The sequence below is a fragment of the Vulpes lagopus genome, chromosome 2, assembly GCF_018345385.1.
Source record: "Vulpes lagopus strain Blue_001 chromosome 2, ASM1834538v1, whole genome shotgun sequence".
NCBI lineage: Eukaryota > Metazoa > Chordata > Mammalia > Carnivora > Canidae > Vulpes > Vulpes lagopus.
Window position 1 is genome coordinate 123,714,006 of NC_054825.1, and position 23,560 is coordinate 123,737,565.

General features: G+C 38.8%; 1 protein-coding gene and 1 pseudogene across 1 annotated transcript in view; one reads left to right on the plus strand and one right to left on the minus strand.

Annotated features, from left to right (window-relative positions):
* The window catches only part of THEMIS (thymocyte selection associated), a 188,717-nt gene that overhangs the window by 80,485 nt on the left and 84,672 nt on the right, over window positions 1-23,560 (minus strand). Inside the window, exon 4 of the mRNA XM_041744869.1 lies at window positions 20,763-21,811. Coding sequence (XP_041600803.1) covers window positions 20,763-21,811 — 1,049 coding nt within the window. The remainder of the gene's footprint in view (window positions 1-20,762; window positions 21,812-23,560) is intronic.
* LOC121485927 lies at window positions 780-879 on the plus strand (annotated as a pseudogene).

The following is a 23,560-nucleotide window of genomic DNA, read 5'->3' on the forward strand; positions in this document are numbered from 1 at the left end:
TTATCCCATCCTCTGTCTGCATAGCTCATCTTATCCATTCAAGTCTTTGAACAAGTGTTCTGTTCCCAGCAAAGCACACGATGACCACCCTATTTAAAATTGTTCTATTCATCTTACACTTTTTAAAAAGGATTTTATTTATTTATTCATGAGAGACACAGAGAGAGAGAGAGGCAGAGACACAGGCAGAGGGAGAAGGAGACTCCCTAGGGGGAGCCTGATGCAGGATTCAATCCCAGGACTCTGGGATCATGCCCTGAGCTGAAGGCAGATGCTCAACCACCGAGCCACCCAGGCATCCCTCTTCTTACACCCTTGATCCTACTTATCTTGCCCTATTCTTTTTTATATAGTACTTACCATGCTCTACATTGTATGTACTTCCATTAGAATCCTGAAAAGATGCAGTTCCTGGGAAAATCCTTGCACAGAAGGTAAAAAAAGGGTAGAGAAAAAAAAAGGGAACCGAGTTCTCACTAGCTGTAGGATCACGAAGACAGAGTTTCAAGCCACATACCAAGATGTTTTGTTATTGATGCATGTGCCGCATCTAAAACAGTATCTAATATATAATCATCAAGAAAAAGCCTCTGAGTGACAGACTTGTCTAAAAGTAAAAGTCATAATCTCTGGTTTTATTCAAATGGAAATACAGAAGTTCTACATTGGAGAGAGTACCACACAACCGAGTGTTCCTATCTCTGAAGGAAGGAGTCTAATATGAAGAAATGGCAACTTGAAGAAATGTCAGAAGTACATCAGAAATTATTATAAAGACAGTGCTCACTTCAGCAGCACATATACTAGAATTGGAACAATATAGAGATTAGAATGGCCCCTGCACAAGGATGACAAATTTGTGAAGCATTCCATATTTTTTAAAATTGTTATAAAGATATATAAGAATTTAATTACAAGATTTAACTAAATGGAATATCAAACCATTTGCCAAGATGGTAAAATAAAAATTCATATTCTTCTAAATTAATATTTAAGTTTAATAGAATTCCAACCAAAATCCCCCCTAGATGTCTTTAGAAAAATTAATGAAATGGCTTAAAAGTTCATTTGAAAAATAAGGAGCTGAGAACCTAAATAATTAATGCCAAGAAGAAAAAAAGTATACCAATATTATAACATATTAGAAAATACTACTTGTGAGCTACTCGTTTAAGAAAAGCCAGATAAATAAAAAAAAATAGAATAAAAAATTGGGAAACTGCCTTCAGAACAGATAAGGAATACTTAAGTAAATATATGGAACTGGGAAAATGTTTTAAGCATCTACTTAATTTTTTTAATACAATATACAACATACAAAATAAATTCCTCATGGATTAAGCAGTTAAATATGAAAATAAATACAGATTTAGAAAAATTATAAGTGGGTCTGATCGGAAGGCAAATCAAGCTCTTCAAATTAAGATTACATAACTAAATTATAAGATGAGCATTTTTAATGCATTAATAATACTAATGTTGTTATTGCTGTTACTAAAAAGCAAACAACCAACAATATGAGATGGTCCTAGAAGGAAAGGCATTAATTCTGTGAGATGAAAGCCTGAGGAGGGTTATGGGTCAAGGATTAATTATTATTATTAGGGTTTAGAACTTCTATTTTCATTTTTTTTAACTTTTTATTTTTAATTAAATATCCCAGGAGCCTGAGATCATGACCTGAGCTGAAGGCAGAGGCTTAACCAACCGAGCCACCCAGGCGCCCTGGAATTTTTGCTTTCTGTTCCTAGCTGTTATCACCAGATCTTCAGCAAATTCATTTTACACACAAGTGCATTGTTAGTAGCTCCCTGAAAAACCAAAGAGAGTAAATTGAATTCATGGTTTGGGGCACTAAAGACCAGAGCAATCTGATGCAAGTTGCAGCACCGGGACTGAGACAAAAAATAAACATGAAGTAAAATTGAAAAGCAATAATAAAGGGGATGGCAGGGGATCCCTGGGTGGCGCAGCGGTTTGGCGCCTGCCTTTGGCCCAGGGCGCGATCTTGGAGACCCGGGATCGAATCCCACATTGGGCTCCCGGTGCATGGAGCCTGCTTCTCCCTCTGCCTATGTCTCTGCCTCTCTCTCTCTCTCTGTGACTATCATAAAATAAGAAAAAAAAAAATACCTATAAAGGGGATGGCAGGAAACTTTTGGAGGTGATGGACAGTTTAACGCCATAGACTGTGTTGATGGTTTCATGGGTGTATACTAATTACTAAATTCACCAAGTTATGTACATTTATCATGTATAGCTTTTTGTAGATCAAAAATATAAAATAAAATAATAAAATCAAGAAAAAGAATGAAGAGCAAAAGAACAAAGAAGACCAAAGGGGAATATATAAATCTCCCACATAAATTTTTGAAAATAAAGGAGGAGGACACTGGAATGTCAAAAATTATATGAAATTGAGCACTTGTTTAATTTTATTTGGACCTTAAAAAAAAACTTGATATCCCAAAGAATGACTGGAAATAACCACATTGCACATACCCCCATTTACCTATTCATATACAGAGACAATACACACATGGGTGGACAAACACACATAGTTATATAAACAATTTATTGAACAAGTTGGACTTGATAGAATATAAGAACGAACCAACTTCCTTCTTAAATCCCTTCAAGGTTCTGTAACCTGGTGGTTGTTGTTCTAACTCGGCATAGAATCTTAAGGCAATCCCATAGCTTTTAAGGAACAAGTAGTTCATAAAAATCCACGTTTGCATATTAGCCACTTAGATCCAGTCCAGTTTAGTATAATAACCAAAGCTCAGAGAGCTTCTCCAAGGCATACAGCTTAATCTCCCTTGAGGCTTCCAAATCTACAAATAGAGAAGAAAGTATGGCTGACTTCTTAATTATTATCTCTTTCCATTTCCTCCCTCTACTCACTAATTCCTTTATTACTTCTCCAGCACAGGGTCTAAGGAGAAAAGATAATCGGGAGAAAGGGTACACAGTCTTGGGTTGCTCCTAGCTCTGTAACTTGGGCGTGGCAGATGTGACAAACTGACCCTACCCATTCCTGGGATACTTTAGCATATCACTTGGAAACCATCCCAGTTGGGAACCACACTGTAACATCTTTGCCCAAGGCTAGCCACGTACAGCCATCACCCTCAGGTCCTGGACTTCGGGAAATGCGTCTTTTGTTTAAGATCCCCTCCTCTCCCAAGGAAACACACACTTGCTCTGCCATTGATAGAAGTGTAGTTTACTCTCAATATCGCTTAACCCGGAAGGGGAAATCTCCAGTAGTAGCCTCTTACCTTTAGACTTTGTAGATATGGGTCAAATGTCAGTTCTCATTATGGGTCAAATGTCAGTTCTCATTATCCTCAAATTCCCACAGCTCAATGACAAGGCCCTCAAATGGTCCCTTGAAGACCCCATTACATAACTTGCGATTAGAAAGAAAAATTCAACTTTCTTTATTCATATTGTCGGGGATAAAATCTTCACAGGGTATGATTAACTCTGAAAAAAAAATATTTCCTTGACTTGCTAAACTTCTCAACCTTTCTCTTTCTTGACTTACGATGAGGAGACAAATGCCCTAGCACTTAGAGAACATTTGCTCCTGGCTTCCAAGATGTAAGACTGCTAAGACTGTTGGCACCGAACGTAGGACCTTCGTCTTTCAAGCCCTGCATCAATAGTTTAGCAACTCACTTTAAACTCTGGAGGTTCATGGGCTCACCCTCAGGTCTGGGGTTTGGGGCCTCTGGAATAGTTGCAGGACAAGGAGTCAAATGTAATGATCTGTTACGCTACACACGTGATTACATAGGCGTGTATGCCCATATATCACTTTATCACAGACAAAAACAGAAGATAAATGTATGTGTGCCTGAGGCTAATGAATAACGTAAATATAATGTTTATAGGAAAAATATTAAAGTGGTAAGATTACTGGTGATTATTTCTTCTTTTGTTTTTCTCTATTTCCTAAAATAACATGCCTTACTCATAAAACCATTTAAAAAGTGTATCTATAGACAAACACATAGTAATGTATCCTATTTTAAAAATGTAATCTTGATTCAAAAGTAAAATAAAAGATCACTGAAACAGGTTTTTATATTAACAAAGTTATTACATGCTAAAAAAAACATCCAAAAATTGGGAAGAACTACTTAACAAATGGTAAAGAGATATTTTGGAATTACTTTCATAATAAAAGTCAGATGGGAGCTCAATAGTGTATAATACATATTGTAAGATATACACACATGCACACATGTATAGTAAGTATATACAAGAAATCAAATTTTAAAAATATTAGAAGTAGAAGCTCCTGGGTGGCTTAGGCAGTTAAGCCTCTGATTCTTGATTTCAGCTCAGGTCCTGATCTCAGAGTTCAGAGATCAAGCCCCACGTTGGGCTCTAAGCTCACCTTGGAGTCTGCTTAAGATTCTCTTTCTCTCCTTGCCCCTCCCTCCTACACATGCACTCTAAATAAATAAATAAATAAATAAATAAATAAATAAATAAAATCTTTAAAAATATATTAGAACTAAATAGAATTTTACAGGATCAATTTAAAATCAATAAAAGTAAGTTTAAAGGCAATAAAAATAAGCACAAGTGAAAAGTTAATGGGTTTGGCTTCATGAGAATTTCAGACTTCCACCTAGAAGTATTAAGAAATTTGAAAATACCCCAAAATGTGACAGGTTTGCAGACTCTTTTTCATATATGGACTAAAAAGTTTACTTGGAGAAAAATAAAGTTTCTTCCGTCTTCCCTCCTCTCTTTCCTTCCTCCCAATAAGAAATACTTATTGAGTGAGTGCTCTGAACCAAGAACTTTAATAAAACACCAGGGAAAGGGGTGCCTTGGCGGCTCAGTCGGGTAGATGTCTGCCTTCGGCTCAGGTCACAATCCTGGGGTCCTGGGATCAAGCCCCCCATCAGGCTCCCTGCTCAGTCAGCGGGAGAGCTCACATGCACACACATGCTCTCTCTCTCTCTCTCTCAAATAAATAAATAAAATTTAAAAACCACCAAATAAACAAGTATGAATGTGTGTGTGTGTGTATGTGTGTGTGTGTGTGTGTAGATACATCTCCATATCCCCAAGCCTAAAGAAGTGCAGTAGCTCATTAGTATGACAGATAAGTAAGAGAGCCAGTGTAACACTTTATGGTAAATGGAAACCCAAATTAGGAGCACTAAACACAAACTTGTGAACTAGAGGATGGAGGCAGAGAGCCAAGGAAATTTCCTTAGAATAGGTAATGACAGAGTGTAACTTAGATGAAGGATAAAGGATAAGTGTTGAATTCTTGCTCTAACAGTTACCGAGGCTCTCTTTCCACGGATAATTATTCCCTGAGCCTCAGTTTCCTGGTCTATGAGTTGGGAATGATGATAACATTTACACGGACACTGAAAGGATTAAATGAGAACTGTTTAGTTATTTAGAATTTAGTGAGTCCCCAATAAACAGTTGTTAACTATAAACAAAAATAACAAAATTCATTTGGAAAGTTGGGAACTCAGGAGAGAATAAAGTCTTTGCAAACTGCAAATTCAGTACCGTGAAAATATAAATGTGAGGTCTGGTATGGAGAGAAGTAAGGCTTGAGAAACAAATAAGGGACAGATGATTTTTAAAAAAAATGTAAAGGAAAGCCACAAAGAATTTTTAGCAAGAGACTCACACAGTAAGATTTTTCTTTTATAATGTCAGTGATGTGAATAATTAATTTGAATATAGTAGGACCAAACATAAAAAGACTAGTTGGGAGATGATCTAAAAAATCCAGAAGAGAAATGATGAAGACCTGAAGTAGAAAGGTATACATTCAAAAATGGTAAAGAAGTAGAATCCATAGGATTTAATGACGGATATATGGGAAGAGGGGGGAAAAATTGGAAGAACTGGTCTTTGATGTCTGCTTTAGGCTACTCAGTACATGCTGGTGGTCTATGCAAAGATAAGAACCACAGAAGGAGCATGAATATGATTATCTTTTAAAGATGGTATAGCTGCCCCTTTATGGTTCACTATTGTTTGATTTCCCTCTACTTTGAGGAAAAAGGGAAGGCTACACTCATCCCAAGATTGACATAGACACTATAATTTTACATCATATATAAATACAGTGGATATAGCTAAGTTCACGGTTCTCTACCTTCTCTTATGCAATGAAAACTGGCCAAGTTCCAGAAGAAAGAGACTCCCTCCATATGGGTCCCTAATAGAGGATGCTATGTTTCAGAAAATTTTCCTTCGACAGTATATAGTTCAATGAAATTTTAATTCCACACCAAATAAGAATATTGATGATTTCCACAATTTTTTTTCATGAGGAGAAAAATAAGCACCAATCAGCTGTAACTTGAATTTTGATGCTAATCACAAATATTCTCCATGGCACTGAGTCTCTTAAAATATTGCTCCTTAGGGGTGTCTGGGTGATTCAGTCTGTTAAGCATCCAACTCTTTATTTCAGCTCAGATAGTGATCTCAGGGTTGTGATATCAAGCCCCACATTGGGCTGTCACTGGGGATGGAACCTGCTTGATTCTCTCTTTCCCCCTCTCTTATTGTCCTTCCCCCAAAAAAATAAAAAATAAAAAAAAATAAAATAAATTAATCCTCATTATTTCTACTGAAGGCCAATAATACAGACATTTGGCCTTGGAAAGTTACCCAGTGTTGATAAAGCCTTAATCACCTGTAGAACTGGGTTATAATCTTGAAAATTACATTTGGGTTTTCCTGAGGATTGAATGAGTCTACACATGTAAAAAGCTTAAAATAGCACCTGATTCACTGTAAGCACCTAGTTAATTAAGCTCTCCAGCTGCTTATTTTTATGCTTTTTTATGTATTTCTTTTATCCCTTATATTTCGGGTTTCCCCGTAGAAGTACCTCTTTTTTTCCCCCCTCATAAGTGATACACTCTCCAGCTTCATCTCATCCTGTCACAGGACATCATTTACCATTTATATTTGCTGACACTTGAAACACCAAATTCAGCCTGGAATTCTCTCCTCAACTGTAGACCATCATTAACTTCATACTAGACATCTCAGCTCACACGTCTCACAGACATTTTAAACTGATGGTACTTTAAACTCTTATCTTCTGCAAAACCACCCTTCTGTCTGTTTCTTGAGCTCCTGATTTAATGAATTTCACCAACATCCATGATGATGGTTATGTCAGAAATCTGGATATTTTCCTTATTTTGTGACTTTCCTATTCCCTACACTTCCTCCACCATGTATCATACAAATACCACCTCCTAAAAACCTGAATATTTGTCTTCCACTCACAGAGGCCGTCAGCGCTCTCACTGATATTAGTACATTAGCTTTCTAACTGTTCTCTCTGCTTCTATTCGAATTCATTATCTGCTCTATAATTAGATTTTCCAAAATGGACATTTTAATAGATTTATTAAGGTATAATTGATGTTTTCACCATTGTAAGTGTACACTTCAGTGAATTTAATAAATTTAAAGGGATGGGCAAGCATCCAGATTTAGAACTTTTTCATCATCCGAAAAGTTCTTTCATGCCTGTTTGCAGTTCATCTCTGCTCCTACCCACCACTCTAGACAACCACCACTCTAGGCAACCACTTATCTGTTTTCTGTCTCTATAAATTTGCCTTTTCTAGATGTTTTATATCTAAAATAGAAATTTTGTTATTATTTCCTTGCTGGAAACTCTAAAGTACCCTCAATTTTTCCTCTACCCTCTGTAGAAAGTACAAATTCCTTAAAAAATAGACCAGCTTAAAGAAGGACTAGTCTTTTTTTTTTTTTTTTTTAATAGGAGTACAACTGATTTTGTTAGTCTTCATTCTTTTCTGTGCTAGAAGAATGAAATCCAATATTTCCTGTAGGATGGTGAGGTGAAAATGGGAACTAGCTTGTTTCAGGAACTAATGCTTTAGCTGTGGACTTAATGGGGCACCTGGGTCTATTGTTAAAAAAGGAATGGAAGTACAGAAAATAAAATAAATAAAATAAAATAAAAAACAGTACCTCTTGGCAAAATAAAAAGAAAGGAAGTAATAACTAAAAAGAATAAAGATAAGGGATGGTATCAAGAACATAGTTGCAATCTTTAGGAAATTAGCCAAGGAGATACGACAGGTCCACAGTCATGCAATCACCTGGTGGCTGAACCAGGCAAAGAAGAGATGCAGTAACGTGAAGACTGAGGCCTGAGCACCGGGAGAGCATAGTGTGGCAGGGAACCTAGCAAGCTGATATGGAGGAAGTCGCATTCCTCATTTGGGACAGTATGACTAAGAAGTAAACCAAACTACTAAGGAGCCTGAGCTAAGAAATTTGGTAATTTCCACGCTTTTCCTGATCTGGCCCTCTTTGCTCTTCCACCCTCACAATATTGCTATGCACTGCAGCCATTATAAACCTCCCCAGGATCCTGATAGAGTTACCTCTAGACCCTATCACCAGCCCCTAGTGCTCCTTCTGGCTACATCACACTAAACATTGCTCTGCATCTAACCCTAATTGTCTAAATTCACTCACTTCAACTGGGACATCTAAATATCCTTTTTCTGAGCTCAATCTCAATTTTTGATAAATCATAGTAAATTGTCCCCCAAGTCCGTGCACTTTCCATCTAATAGCACTCTTCTCTCTGGTTTTCATACTGAGATTATTTTCCTGTGTCTAATCCATTAGACAGAAAGTCTCCTGAGTTTAGATACTGTGTTTCATTCTCTTAATGGGTCCCCAGTGCTTATCACAGCAAATGGCATGCAATTAAGGCTTTACCTCTAAGGAGCTGAAAGAAGTGTAAATAATTATAATAATAACCATTATTTTAACATTTTAAAAAATAATTATAGGTATAAATAATTTAAAAGCATTTTACAGGGGAAGTCCTGGTGGCTTAGCAGTTTAGCATTGCCTTAAGCCCAGGGCGTGATCCTGGAGACCCAGGATCGAGTCCCGCGTCGGGCTTCCTACATGGAGCCTGCTTCTCCCTCTGCCTATGTCTCTGCCTCTCTCTGTGTCTCTCATGAAAAAATAAATAAAATCTTAAAAAAGGTCATTTTACATACAATATGCAATTTTAAGTGATATCTAAAGAAATGCAAACAATAGATTTTTAAATCTTTCTCCTCAATCTTTATTGCAACCATATAATTCTAGTTTTCCTCGATGTAGCAGTAATATACTCCAAATTTTCCTTGGCTTATTGTCCTTATTCTGAGCTCTTTAACATATTGATATTTATTACTCCTTTCTTTGATAGGGTCATATCTCCCTTGATGAAGAAAAGGCTTGACAGCCTTTCTCGATCTTGTGTTATCACCTACTTGAAGTGGAATTCCAAAATTATTGGTCCTAGTCCTTGTTTGAGGTCCAGTTCCTTATGTTGATTTCAGTGAAACTTGAATTGTTACTAACAAGCTTCTTTCTGCTGATGCCAGGAAAGGCCTTAGGCCTTCCCTAAAATTCTAGCATCTCTTACATAGTTTGTGGTACTCTCCAGCTTTTGCCATCACTAGAGCAGTTTAAAAAAAATCCTAAGCATGATAAACCTACATTTACAAGAATAACATCAGAAGGAAGTGTCTGTCCTCAACTGATCACTTCTCTGACCTCTGATATCTGCAACAGACACGACACAATGTCGCAGGCTCCTATCTCTCAAAGACTCAACTTTCTTTAGAAGATGACATCTAAGTACCTTAAAGTCGATTTTAAAGGGAATGGATGAGTTCATTTCCGGTTGCTTTTCTTAATCAATCCATACATCATGTGACTAATTCTGAATGCCGTTTTACAGGTATAAAACAAGGAATCTGTGAGTAGGGACGGGGACTTACAAAGTGGGCCTGGATGGAGAAGATACTAAGGATTAAGCTCTAAAGCACTCAGATACTTACAGTTAAGGGAAACCACCAGGGAGAAAGTCAGTCAAAAAATTCAAGGAGGATCAACCACTACAGTACAAGAAAACCAGAAGGGCATGATGTCCCAGAAAACAAAGAAAGGGTTTCAAAAATGAGGGAGTGTTCAACTATACCCTTTACTGCTTAGTATTCAAGTAATAGGACTTTGAAAGAAAAAAAAAAAGAAAAAAGAAAGAAAAAAATAGGACTTTGGATACCAACCCTCTGTTGGATAGGTCATTTGGAAATCTTCTGTTCAAGAGGTTACCTTTTAGTTTTGTTTATTATTTCCTTCACTGTGCAGAAACTTTTTTTATTTTGATGTGGTCCCAATAGTTTATTTTTCTTCTATTTCCCTTGTCTCAGGAGACATTCTAGAAAAATGTTGCTACAGCTAATGTCAGAGGCATTACTGCCTGGCTTACTTCTAGGATTTTTATGGTTTCAGGTCTCACTTTCAGGTCTTTAATCTTTATTACATTTATTTTTGTGCATAGTGTAAGAAAGTGGTCTAGTTTCATTCTTCTGCGGCAGCTGACCAGTTTCCCCAACACCATTCATTGAAGAGACTTTTTCTGCTTGTCTATCCATTCCTACTTTGTGGAAGATCAATTGACTATTTAATTGTGTGTTTATTTCTGGGTTTTCTATTCTGCTTTATTGATCTACGTGTCTATATTTGTGTCAGTGCCAAACGGTTTTGATTACTAAAGCTTCATAATATAACTATCCTGTGATCCAGCAACCACACTACTGGGTATTTACCCAAAAATTCAAAAATACCAATTCAAGGGGATAAATGCACCCCGATGTTTATTTTAGCACTATTTACAATAGCCAAACTATGGAAGCAGCCCAAGCGTCCATTGATAGACAAATGGACATCTTCTTAGATGTGGTGTATATACACAAAGGACTATCATTCAGCCAGGGTAAAAGAATGAAATCTTGTCATTTGCAATATGGATAGAGCTAGAGAGTATAATGCTAAGTGAAACAAATTAGATTTTACCCATATGTGGGTAAAATGAGCAGCTTTTTTTTTTTTTTTTGTGCTGCAATAAAACTTTATTTACCCCAACAGATGGTGACGGGATTTGGTCCGTGGACTATAGTCCCTGCCCATCCCTACCCTAGAGGAGAGAAGGGGGGGCTTTCCTAAGTCACTCCTTGAACACCTCTGTATTTCCCCCTCCCAACGCAAGAACCCTCCTTTTGCAAATCCATTCATAAAATTCATATCAAAATGAGCCAGCAGGCAGGTGTCCAACCAGATGGGCGGGGGCAGGTTCCTGGAGTTGGATGCAGGGCACTCAGGGGCTCACCCCAGGCATGTTTCAACACTTTCCAAGATACAAGGTTTAAAACATGAAATTTTATAGAAGAGGGAAATCCCTTCACACACACACAAAAAGCACAAGCAGAAGCCAGCAAGAAGCTGGGGAACCTGGGACCCAAGTCGGCGATGTCACGCGTCTCCTCCCGGGGGGATGCACCCTGCAGAAAGCGTTGGCAGATGCACAGGCGGTGAAGCCTGTGGGGACCGATACTCACGACCAATAGAGCAGCATGAGCAGGAAGGGGCAGATGATGAGCAGCATGAGCAGCATGAGCAGGAAGGGGCAGATGTGATGATTTTACCCATATGTGGAATTTAAGAAATAAACCAAATGAGCAAAAGAAAAAAAAAAGAGAGAGAGAGAGAGAGACAAACCAAGAAACAGACTCTTAACCATAGAAAACAAACTGAAGGTCACCAGAGAGGAAGTAGGTGGGGGGATGGGTAAAACCGGTGCTAGAGATTCAGGAGTGCACTTGTCATAATGAGCCCTGGGTGATGTGGGAAGTGGTGAATCACTATATTGTACACCTGAAACTAATATTACACTGTATGTCAACTGCACTGAAATTGAAAAAAAAATAACATGTGGACTGAGCATTGACCACAAAATTTGTCAGACAAGATGCATTACATAACTTTCAGCCTCAATCGCCTCGTCTGCCAAATAAGGATAATAACAGAACCCCTTTCATGAAGCTGTGTGAAGGATTCAATAAGATAATAATACGTGAAAGCACCTAGCATCCTGCCAGTCATGGGCAAGTACAGAACACTGAGTAGCTTGGATCATAGACCTTATAATATTTTATTGAACACAGGATGCCTGTCAACTGCATGAGAGCAAATTGGGCTTGAGAAGGGTCTAGTGCGAAGGGAAAAATACAGAAGTGATTATAGTGCAGGGGAGAAGCTAGAACCAAAGACAATGAAGAGAAAAATATCTTGGGTAGGGTAAGTCCCATCCTTGGATTATACAATTCGTATGACTTTGTGTTATATCCTATTTCACAACTAGTAAGCATGCACTATTTAAACATTAAGGTTTGGAAAGCATTTGAAAACAACAACAAATTTCCATGAAGAACAAATGGTATATGAAGTTTATTTTTCTAAATAAGCTTAACATCACAGATTAAAATTACATTCTGATCTCTTACACTAGCAGAACAGATATTTCTTGCTTCTGATACGTTGTGTAACTCCACAATTTTATGATCAGGCCTTTTCAATTCTTTGCATAGATAATGATAGATTTATTATATAGTTCTTGTGGTCTGTGATATACATAGATTTATTCCACTTGGCTAATTTTGTAGCCAATGGCCTTATGATCTTATAGGATTTCCTCTATTTTTTTTTTCTCGCCTCACCAGATTTTCAATGAGCTATGTGATTGGTCCACGGTAAATGCCTTAACCAATGGCATATCTTACAAAATAGCTCAAAGCAATTTGTTCTATTAGAAGTGCGTATTGATAATAAAGTACTGGGTAGAGATTTTACAAGACATCATGATCATATTTAAGTTAGATTCTGGGTAAAGTATGATAAAAAATAGAATTCAGTGCTGTAATAAGCTGAGTTTGTCCTTAAATAATGCATTAGTGTGAATCATTTCCTTCTCTTTGAATTTTTAGAGTTTTTATGGACTCTCCAGTCTTTAAATTCTCTGTTCATTTTTGCTTACTACTCTCTTCTATTATTGAGATAAATCTCTTAAGTTTTCTACTTTTCCAATTTAAAAAAAAAAGTCCTGATTTTAGGAAGCCTATCCTTATGCATTCTTTCATAGCGCTCTTGTGCTTATTTTCTGTCTTAACATTTACCCAGGAAATTTGGTTTGGGAAGCAAAACATAAATGCTTTCATTTATATAGGTCTGGAAACACGACCAAAAGATTAAAAGTAATGGTTCACTTGCAAGAAACTGAGTTGTAGCAAAACTTATTTGCTCAAATATATAGCTTATGTCTTATCAATTTATTCTAGGTAAGGTTTTTATTCTAAAATAAATTCAGAACTGATATAGTAATGGAAAACTCAGATAAATCAGTTTCTGAAACTGCAAAGCCAGCTGGAATTTACCTCCTCTACATTTCTCCAACTACTCTTTTAGATTTTTTTTTTTTTTTTTTTTTTTTTTTGGAAAATTTAGAAAACAAAACTGAAGGTAGTGAGTTCAAAGAACAGAACTTAAATACCTAGTGAGCCCACACTCACCTCGGTGAATCAATGAATCCCTGTACGGATTATAGGAAGTTGGCAATTCAAATGCCCTTACTTTATACATAGTGTGTGCTGAACATTCCAAATTACTGATTATTCAGTGATAGCTGGCCATTTCTAAACAGAGATTTCCAGGTTCTGAATGTTTAAAAAAATGAAAAATATCCTAATCTTCATACAAGCCAGAAATCTAATGCTAAACGATTTCCCACAAATATCATTCAGTCAATTGCCAATCCACTGGGAAAATAAACAAAATTTTTAAATGACTTTTTTTGCAGCTAAAAACTAATAATCACTAACACAGACTCGGGACATGTTATCACATGGGACACATCATATGTGTCCCAAATCACATATTTGGTGGTCTATTTTAGTTCTTGACTCCACAGACGGGAGAGGGAGGCAGGGAGGAGTATTCACTAATGTTTTTCATCAGTCTTTCCTCACTCCCCTGTTGAGAACATTGTCAGTTGAAAACTCAGAGAGGGTCAAAATTTTAGTTAATTCAAGTATTTCCGAGTAGGAGTACACTTCAGCCTCCCAGAAGGAAAACAGGGTTCTTTGGACATAAACTCTCCAGAGAAAATGAGCATTTTATTATTATTATTATTATTTTATTATTAGTTGTATAACTTTTGGTAGCATTTATTTTTTTGGTTGACATTTCCTGAAAATCAGGCCATGTCTCCTAATACTTGATTCTAACCATTTTTTTTTTTCAGTTAAAAGTCATTTAAGCCATTCTTTGACTATCCAGCTACAAGTATTAGTATAGGACATATTATGCCAGAGGAACACTTAAAAGTTCTGTTTACCCTCCTACTTCCAGAAGCACACAGGGAACGTGTAACTATTCCACACTTTCCTCTGGGTACAGAGTTCTGTCTGCAAGGTTTCAGCTGGAACTTGACTTTGGTTGATTTTCAACTTAGCACTTCCTTTATTCATCCAGTCCCCTCACCTCTCCCCTTTTTCACTTGCTCCTACTACAGTGGGCTGTTTACAGGCTCAGGCCTCAACTAGGCTACAAATCTTGGGCAACTCAACACCCATGGCATCTTAATCTGTATGTGCCTTAACCTTGAGGACAGCTCAATGTCTGCTAAAACTATGCTAAATTTGTCAGCTTTTTAAAGGATGATCATAAGTTCCCTCTTTCTTATTTCTCAGATTTAAAATCCCAATTTTTCAGGTGTGTCCATGTTCTGCCATCTTTGCCTTTGGCCTCCGAAGGCTGCCAACACATTACTTTTCCCTGTTCTCAGGGAAACAGCCTTACAGCTTGTACGTCAGAGGGAGAGAATGCATCGTGAGGAGACAGATAGCAATCCTGGGAAGTGCAGAGTTGCTTACAAATCCAAACTACATCAGGTCAACAAAAACAAAAGCAGAGGATATAGCACTATTCTCTAAGGATCTAGGTTCACCCTGGGAGCGTAGAGTTTTCCTTTTCAGCCACTAATGGTCTCAGCAGGTCAGAAGCGAGTCCTGGCACCAGCAGCAGCTGGTGAGCGTGCTCCCTGCACCTCCCAGGAACTACTGCCTTCCTCTGCCTTTCTCAGCCCTCACTCTCATTCTGGTACCGGGTTTGTTTTCTGCTCAATTCACACTACCCTGCCATACTGCCTCCCTTGCTCTTTGCCTTAATGTCTCCTGTGGGTGTTCTTGTCCGACAGAAATCTAGAAATTCTGGCGGCAAAGTGGGCACTTGGGCATTAAATGGCCAAACAGAGTTAGTGAAATGCAAGATTTCTGGTCCCAGGTGCAGTCTCTGAAGCCGTGGAATATCTCATCTTTCAACCAAAGGTTTGTTTTTCTATCTGGTTATAGGCCCTTTCATCCGAATGCAGAAGTTACATTTCTCCTGTGTGGCACTCAGAAGTCATAGCCATATATATCTATGACAGGCGAAACCCCCAGTGAGTCCATGTTCTTTCAAAGTCTCTGAAACTACTTCTGACATAGGAACTAACCCTCAGGAAAGGAGAGTCAGCCCCAGAACATTCCCATTTAGGAAACAACTTTCAGCCCATTTATTGAGTCACTTTATAAATTGTTTTCATCTGATTAAGAAACAGAATGCAAAGATCTTACAGATATGATGTCTACATTGTCATAAGCCCAGAAGGAACTTGGACAGGTCACTCAGGATGTTCTCATCCCTTTGTTCAGTCCCCATAAATTATTCCCCCCTCACAGCTACCACATTTTCAAAACGACAAAAAAAGTCCTTCCACATAAAGCTTCCTAAGCCCTGCACTGTACTGTCATCTCCTGGCATCTACCCCACACCCCCCTCACCTGCCCCTGCTCATATCCATATTGCGATTCTCAAAGTGCTACTACAATCGATTCTTTGTTTTAGGCATTGCTAAAGGTAGAGAGCAGTTGGGATCCTACCCAGGAAAACAGTTCTTTCTATGTAGCCTCGTTTCTATAACCTGTCTCCATATATTCTCAATTTCTGAACTTCTTAGATGAACCAGTAGGGTTTATAACTGATGATGGATACCTGTGCTCTTCGGTGGCACATGCATCCATCCTGTGGTTTAACACTGCAAGAAATGATCTCGTAAAACTAATGGCCCACTGGGAAGGGGCAGGTAAACTTGCATCATGAGGAATCTAATACTCTTCTCTACATATATAATAAGTTATTTTAATGAGTGAAGTGGGTTTGAATACTTAAACTCTGAATAGGCCTTGCAAATTGTTCCCTGAATTTAAAGCAATATTCCATATGCAATTCAAAATCTTAGAGGCTTGTTTTCAATGGCTGCTTCCTGCCTGTGGAGTATAAAAAGTGTTCGAACCAATCACTTCTAAAAGCACACATAGATAGAAGGGCTTTAATGTAGATATCAGAAGAAACATAAAAGAAATATATGAAAGGATGACATTGTGATGATAAGAAATAGTTGGTTGCAAGACTTTTCAAGTAGATTATGCAGAAGCTGGCAGAGCTTCTGTTTATATTCCAAAAATGATCCACTAAGCAGATTTCTATCTTCATGGTAAAAAAAAAAAAAAAGTGTTGAAAATGAGGTCAGTAGGTCCGAGCACAGGTAAATTATAGCATTCTCTGACATTTTAAAGTGATTTCAGAGAAAATACAGTTCTTTATCTACCACAGCAGCATCGATGAAACCAATTATAAACAAAGAATTATAGACCTTTCTCAACTGACTGATAAACTTTCAACCAAGCAGAAGCGTCCTGATAACATCACTGACTTAGGGTTTCCTAGCTTCTTTTTTCACCTTTTCAGTGACAAGAAATCTGTTCCAACATATTATTTCAAAATTGTCCTCCCATTGACTCTCAGTCAAAGTTGTAATGGAAAATAAGAATGTGCTCTTTGCCACACAGTGGCTCCTTAAATGTGTACAATAGTACCGGCCAGCACCGAGTCATTTCAGTTTAGACTGTCACCCAGATCCCTCAACTGTTTCTCAGGTGAAAGTAGCTCCTAGACTTTTAAGCATTTTAACAAATGACTCAACATTTAACAAACTTCTACTAATCAATATTCTTTAAAATGGGGCTCAGAGGGGCTCCCGAGTGGCTCAGTCAGTTAAGTGTCCTACTCTTGGTTTCGGCTCAGATCATGTTCTCAGGGTCACGAGGTTGAGCCCTGTGTCAGGCTCTGTGCTGGACACGGTCTGCTTGTGATTCTCTTTCTCCCTCTGACCTCTCACTTGTGCTCTCTCTCTCTCTGAAATAAATAAATCTTTAATAAGAAAAAAAGAAATGAGACTTAGACGAAACCATGTGGGGTCTAACCAACCAGTGAAAAAGCAATTAGGAATTATCAAGTCGATCTGGAATCCTACACGTATGAATTCAGTCAAAGGTTGCATTAGTTTCATTTTTGTAACTGTGAGATCCTAAAATATATATATATATATTCTTGGTGCTTGACATGGGTTCCTAAATTCCTTGGAATTACCTAGGTGACAGGAATATACTTTTGTTCTACTGAGGTGACTCTGAGTGGGCTTCTGCATGGGAGCTGGTCACCAGAAAAAACCACCCCACAACCAGAAGCTTAGAATTTTCAACTTCTCCCCCACTGTCCACTCTGGAACTCTCCAGAGAAGGAAGAGGGACAGGAAATGGAGTTAATAATTGATCATCCCTCTGTTAGAAAGCCTCCATAAGAATCCCAAAAGTATGGGGTTTGGAGAGATACACCAGGAGGGTAGAATGTCCAACTGTACAGGACACACACTTCTGTGCTCAGGACCCTACCAGACCTTGCTCTGCTTATCTCTTCCTCTGACTCTTCATCTGTATCCTTTACCATATCCTTTAATAAACAAGTAGGGGATCCCTGGGTGGCGCAGCGGTTTGGCGCCTGTCTTTGGCCCAGGGCGCGATCCTGGAGACCCGGGATCGAATCCCACGTCAGGCTCCCGGTGCATGGAGCCTGCTTCTCCCTCCGCCTGTGTCTCTGCCTCTCTCTCTCTCTCTGTGACTATCATAAAAAAAAAAAAATTTAAAAATAATAAACAAGTAAATGTAATCCCTGAGTTCTCTGAGCCCTGCTTAGGGAACTCATTGCACCTGAGAAGGGGTTGTGGGAACCTCCAATCTGTAGCCTTCTTAGACAGAAGTTCTAGGCAACTGGAAGACCTACTACCTGCAATTAGCATCTGAAATGGAAGGCAGTCTTGAGGGACTCAGCCCTCAACATGTGCAATCGGTTGCTAGCTCCAGGTAGGTAGTGTCAGAATCGAATTAAGTTTTAGGACATCCACTTGGTGTCAACAAATTGCTTGATGTCAGAAACCCCACACATCTGGTGCCAGGAGTATTATGAGTGTGGCAGTTGTGTGAGAGTAAAGGAGAAACTCAGGAGAGGCATCTGGAGGGCTTTCCAAATCAGTAACCTAGGCATAACTGGTTGTTCTGTGAATTTCTCTCCTAATAAAACACTTTGATCGTTTTCATTTGACGTTCTGTGAAATGACATTTTAAAAACTTTTAACCTGTTTTTTCTATGACTGTGTTCTTAGTAGTTGAGAATTTTCGACTCCTTCCTTTCTGATTATAATGGACAGCTCCAGATCTTCACGTACTGTTCCATTAAGTCTACAGCTTGAGAGAGCCAGTCCTCGTTCCCTCCCCCATTGATCTTGGCTGTAGTTGTGGCAGCCAATGAATTGATTGAACCAGGAGATGGGCATATGCTCCGAAGTCCCAGTTGTTTTTTTTTTTTTTAAAGAGATGCTATTCTCATCAAGTGGTGAAACTATAAGATGCTGGACCCATCATTGTAGTATGCCTCGTATGAATAAAACCAGTCTGTGATGAAAAGCAAGACCTGCTTTGGCCATGTTCAACATCCTGTGTCCAAGTGTCCCTGAGGTTTAGCTGCACCCTCAGGTTCTCCAAGGGTGCATGAACTCGGAAATTCATTAAAAAGAAAAAGAAAAGCCACTTTGCCAAAAACAGCAACAACAACAACAACCCACAAGTCCTAACTGATATATAGATTTTTCTATGTTAAGCTTTTACGTATTCCCCCCCACTCAACCGATGTCCTGTATGAGCTTTCTGCTGCTGCTATGACACAGACATGGTGCCTGGAACAACACACACTCATTATCTTACAGTTGTCCAAGTCAGAAATCCTACCCAAGCCTCCCTGGCTAAAGTGAAGGTGTTGGCAGGACCATGTTCCTCGCTGGAGGCCTTAGGGGAGAATGTTTTCTTACCTTGTCTAGCATCTGGGGACCATCTGTACCCCTTGACTCAACTCTCCCTGCCTTCATCTTCAAAGACAGCAACCCGGCCTCTCTGTGACCATTCCTCTGAGTGACATCTCTCGCTGGCCCTGACCTCAACTGGGAAAGGTTCTTTTAAGGATTTGTGATTCAGTGGGACCTTTCTGGTTAATCCAGAATAATCTCCTCACCTCAGAGTCCTTAATTGTAAGCACACTTGCAGAGTCCCTTTTGCCATCTCCTGTAACATCCTCACAGGTTCTGGAAGCTGGGCATGGACATCTTGGGAGGGTGTGGGGGAGGATTATTCTGCTGATCGCTAAAGATGAAGCCAGTATTCCATCTCTCACATCAGTCATTCAGCAATGCGAATATATTAAACAGGAGAAGCCAGACACTCTCCACATTAATAGCAGCCTGTTAATCAACATTATTTGAGACCAACTGTTCAATTTAAAATGACTCCTTCAAGATCATTTTTCTGGAAAGGCAGTTTCTGCTGCTTTTATCTTTTTTTCTGAAGATGAGCTGGAAGGTTCTTACTGGATGTATCCGGCCTACACTCAGAATGCAATCTTGGAGATGTAAAATTAAAAGTATTTTCATACCCACAGACTTGAAGCCTGCGGCTGCTATCATTCCTAAGTATAGAGAGTAAACACAGCATCTCTCTTTGTTTTACTAATTGCTTTGTTTCCCCAAGCTGCTAGCATAACATCTGCCGGGCCAGAATGCACTCCTTGCACACACCAGAGAACCACTGCCCGCCAGATAAACGACCTACGCTCCACGGTGTGAGGGCAAGTGCTTTCCAGGCACTCAGCAGGCAGCTATCAAGAGGCAAAAGAAGAGAGCTATCAAGTAGAAATAAAGCTGACACCCCCACCCCTCCCCAGATCTTTACAATGGTTATGGAGCTGTTGATTCTGTTAGGATCTCACACTGTCTGCGATTTTATTGATTTTGTTTTTCAATAGAACTGTTAAAGATTACAATCCTCAGATAGGCAGACTGTGGGCAGATGCTCATATGCTCACACACAGTTCTGCCAAGATATTTTTACATCTTTCTGCACATAAAACAAAATGAAGACATGTGTTAGAGATGAATGCTATTGGTAACCCCCTCGAAGATAGGAGTTTGTTGTATGCTCATTTCCTGGAGGAATTACTAAAACAACTCCACCTAGGAAAAAGAAGAGCACTTCCAAAGTAAGACAGATTAGCTTCGGAGGCACCTTATAAAACATCCCTAATTACTAAAAACCCATCGAGACTGCAATTTGGGTCATCATATCCAAATGTCAGCCCTGCTATTTCTAATTCAATGTAAACTTCTTGTCACATCTACTGGTTAAGCATCAAGATACAAAATGCTGCAACAGCTTATGCTCTATTGATGTTCATTCATCTACTGGGCATCAGAAAGGCTCATTTCAAATATGGCATGAAAGAGAGAAGTAAGCAAAAAAACACAAACTTGAAGGAGACTTGGAATAAATTGCCTCAAGAAAAATGCTAAAAAAGGAAAAAGCACAAAACCATAGCCTTACCTTGGGAGACTTAGGCGGTCCCACAGCCCTGTCTTCGGGGAAGGTGAGTGGGGTTAACTTTGTCTCCTCCACTGAGGGATGTTTGGGAGGGCGAGGTGGGGGGTGAGAGAAAGAGCTTTCATATCTTCGCATCATGTAATATTGTTCTTCGGTGATCTCTTCTACCAAAGTCCTGACGAGAAATGATCCTGTGTCCCTAGAAAAACTATTGACTAACTGAACAGTCATATTTAAGCGGCTGACAGGAATTTCCCAGCACTCCCTGGGGTTGGCAAAGCCACTGATGAGTAGGTAAGAGTCTGTGATAGCTTCCTCCAATCGCAGTCCCGGGGTAGCTGCCAAAATGTCTTCTTCAATGGAAAGGTCTCTCACAGATACCTTCACGTTGAAGGGCAAGCAGAACTGTGCACAGAGCTCAGAGATCTGGTACTGTTTCTTATCATGAATCACCTCTACGAAACCTCCTTCCATGTACAAAGGGAGCAGTGTTGCCTCATAGGATTTTTTGAGGATTTTTTCACAGGCCAACACATTCACCACTTTTTTGATTCCCTCACAAAGGACTTCAGTCGTCTCTGAGTGATGCACTAGGAACTGGTCCCCAACAGATACGGATGACAGCTCGTCATGAGGGGGATGAAAGGCTTTGGTGGCCACCACGTGGAGAGGCTCCTTTTCACTCTTTGCTATCTCAAGGTCATAGGCAGTTGGGAACTCCCGAGGTCGCCGCTTGAATTTGCCTTTATAGCTAGTGGGGATCAAGAAGTGCCTTTTAGGAAAATTGCTTCGAATTTCTGAAGCTAAGATCCTTGATGCCTGGTACTTTTTATGGATCACAATGGTTTTCCCAGGCTTTAAAATGCTTCTGGGCAGCTGGTTTCCTTGAGGTGCCTCTATGACTTCAGCCACTATGGGGAACTCTTTACTGGTCATTTCATAGAGATCTTGTGTAGATAATAGCTGAAGAAACCAGTTGGCATCATAACTGTCAGTAATGTCTTTGACTTCAACATCTAAACTGGGGAGGATGCGGACTATATCCTTTCGGACTGAAAAAAAAAAAAAAAGACTATGATATTTTGTCCACCAAAATGTTGCTCTGAGATAGTATTAGAACCTCTCCTGGTGCCATAGATAAATTCCATTAAAACAAAAGTCAGATGTTCATTATATAACATTTCTTATATATGACTCTCTTCATCTCACATTTTAAAATGAAGTAGGTCATATGTAAAATCAACACCCATAAGCTCACTTGTGGGTGAGCTTAAAAAAGAGGTATTAACTGGTCCCTTGGAGCCCTGTGAAGCTTATCAAAATCTCAACCTCCTCACTACAACCTGAGGGTAACCATTCTCCTGATTCTAGAGTTGATCATTCCCATTTTAAAAATAGCTTTAGCATGCATGACATAGATAAATATATGTGCATGTGTACAAATGCATATCTTTGTGTGTATATATCTCTTTCAGAAGGTTTATAATATCATTTGAAGTCATGCTCTTGAGGTCCAGCCATAACCTATGAAAGTATCTTAGAGGACGGTTTCAGTACTTCGAATAAGACCCTTCCTGCATAAGGCCAAAAACATGCATTCTTTACACGAAATTGTAACCTCTTGCAGAACAACACTGCAAGATCAGGGGATATAAGGTACTTATGATTAATATATGGAAGTGAACAAGATGAAATCCTTTTCCAACGTGATAGTTATTCTTTCTCTGCTAATGTTCCATTAATACCTGGATAAAAAAGGAATGTCACAAGATGGGTCACAGTCAGAGGAGCCATTTAGCCATTTAGATATGCTGGTGGGGTGCTTACCAAATGTATTCTTTGCCTAATGTGGCACGGGGGACTAATAAATCTCGAATTCTTTCTAAGCACCCACTATCCTAAAAGTCTTTGTTTGAGACTACAGAGACACTTAAAAGACTGTCCTAAAATTAGTCATCTGCTGTCTATGCACTATCCCACATGGATGGTTATGGTAGTTTTGAATTAGAAATAAAGTTACTATTAAGAGGATTGTATAACAGTTTATATTTTCTTGACATTTCCTACCACCAGCATTTTCATGATCCATTGTCTTTTCCCAGTATCTCCAGCCACCCTTCTGTCAGCACACTTTCTGCCTTGCATGCTTTTGGAAACAAATAATTTGAGATTTTGAAGACAGAATTTTCTCTTAAAAAGCATTACCTATATTATTATTTCTTATATTATTAACTTTATGCACCATTTGGAAACTATAACTTTATAATTTGTCATATTACTTGCAGATGCTGTGTAAGAGTTCCTGAGGACATAACACGAAAAAGCATTATTTTATTTTCTTGAATAGAGAACAGAAAAAAGAAAAAAAATCAATGATTGTCCATAGGGTGAAAGTCTGTAAAAATTCTTCATTTAAAAAGATAAAAAGAAAAAAATAATAAAGAGAGAAACGCCTGGGTGACTCAGTGGTTGAGCATCTGCCTTTGGCTCAGGGTGTGATCCCAGTACAGAGAATTGAGTACTGCATTGGGTTCCCTGCGGGTAGCCTGCTTCTCTCTCTGCCTGTGTCTCTGCCTCTCTCTGTGTCTCTCATGAATACATAAATAAAAATAATAATAAAATAAAAGTACAAAGATAAAAAGAAGGCTAAAAGAACACTTCTTACCTTGGTCAATTCATTGTAGATAGTCTAGTATACCCAAACTATTAAGATCATTGATTGCTACAGACTACCTTACCCCCCAAGGTAATTAAAAAACTCTAAACTCTCAGCAAGTTGGATAGACACGAATGAGATTTAA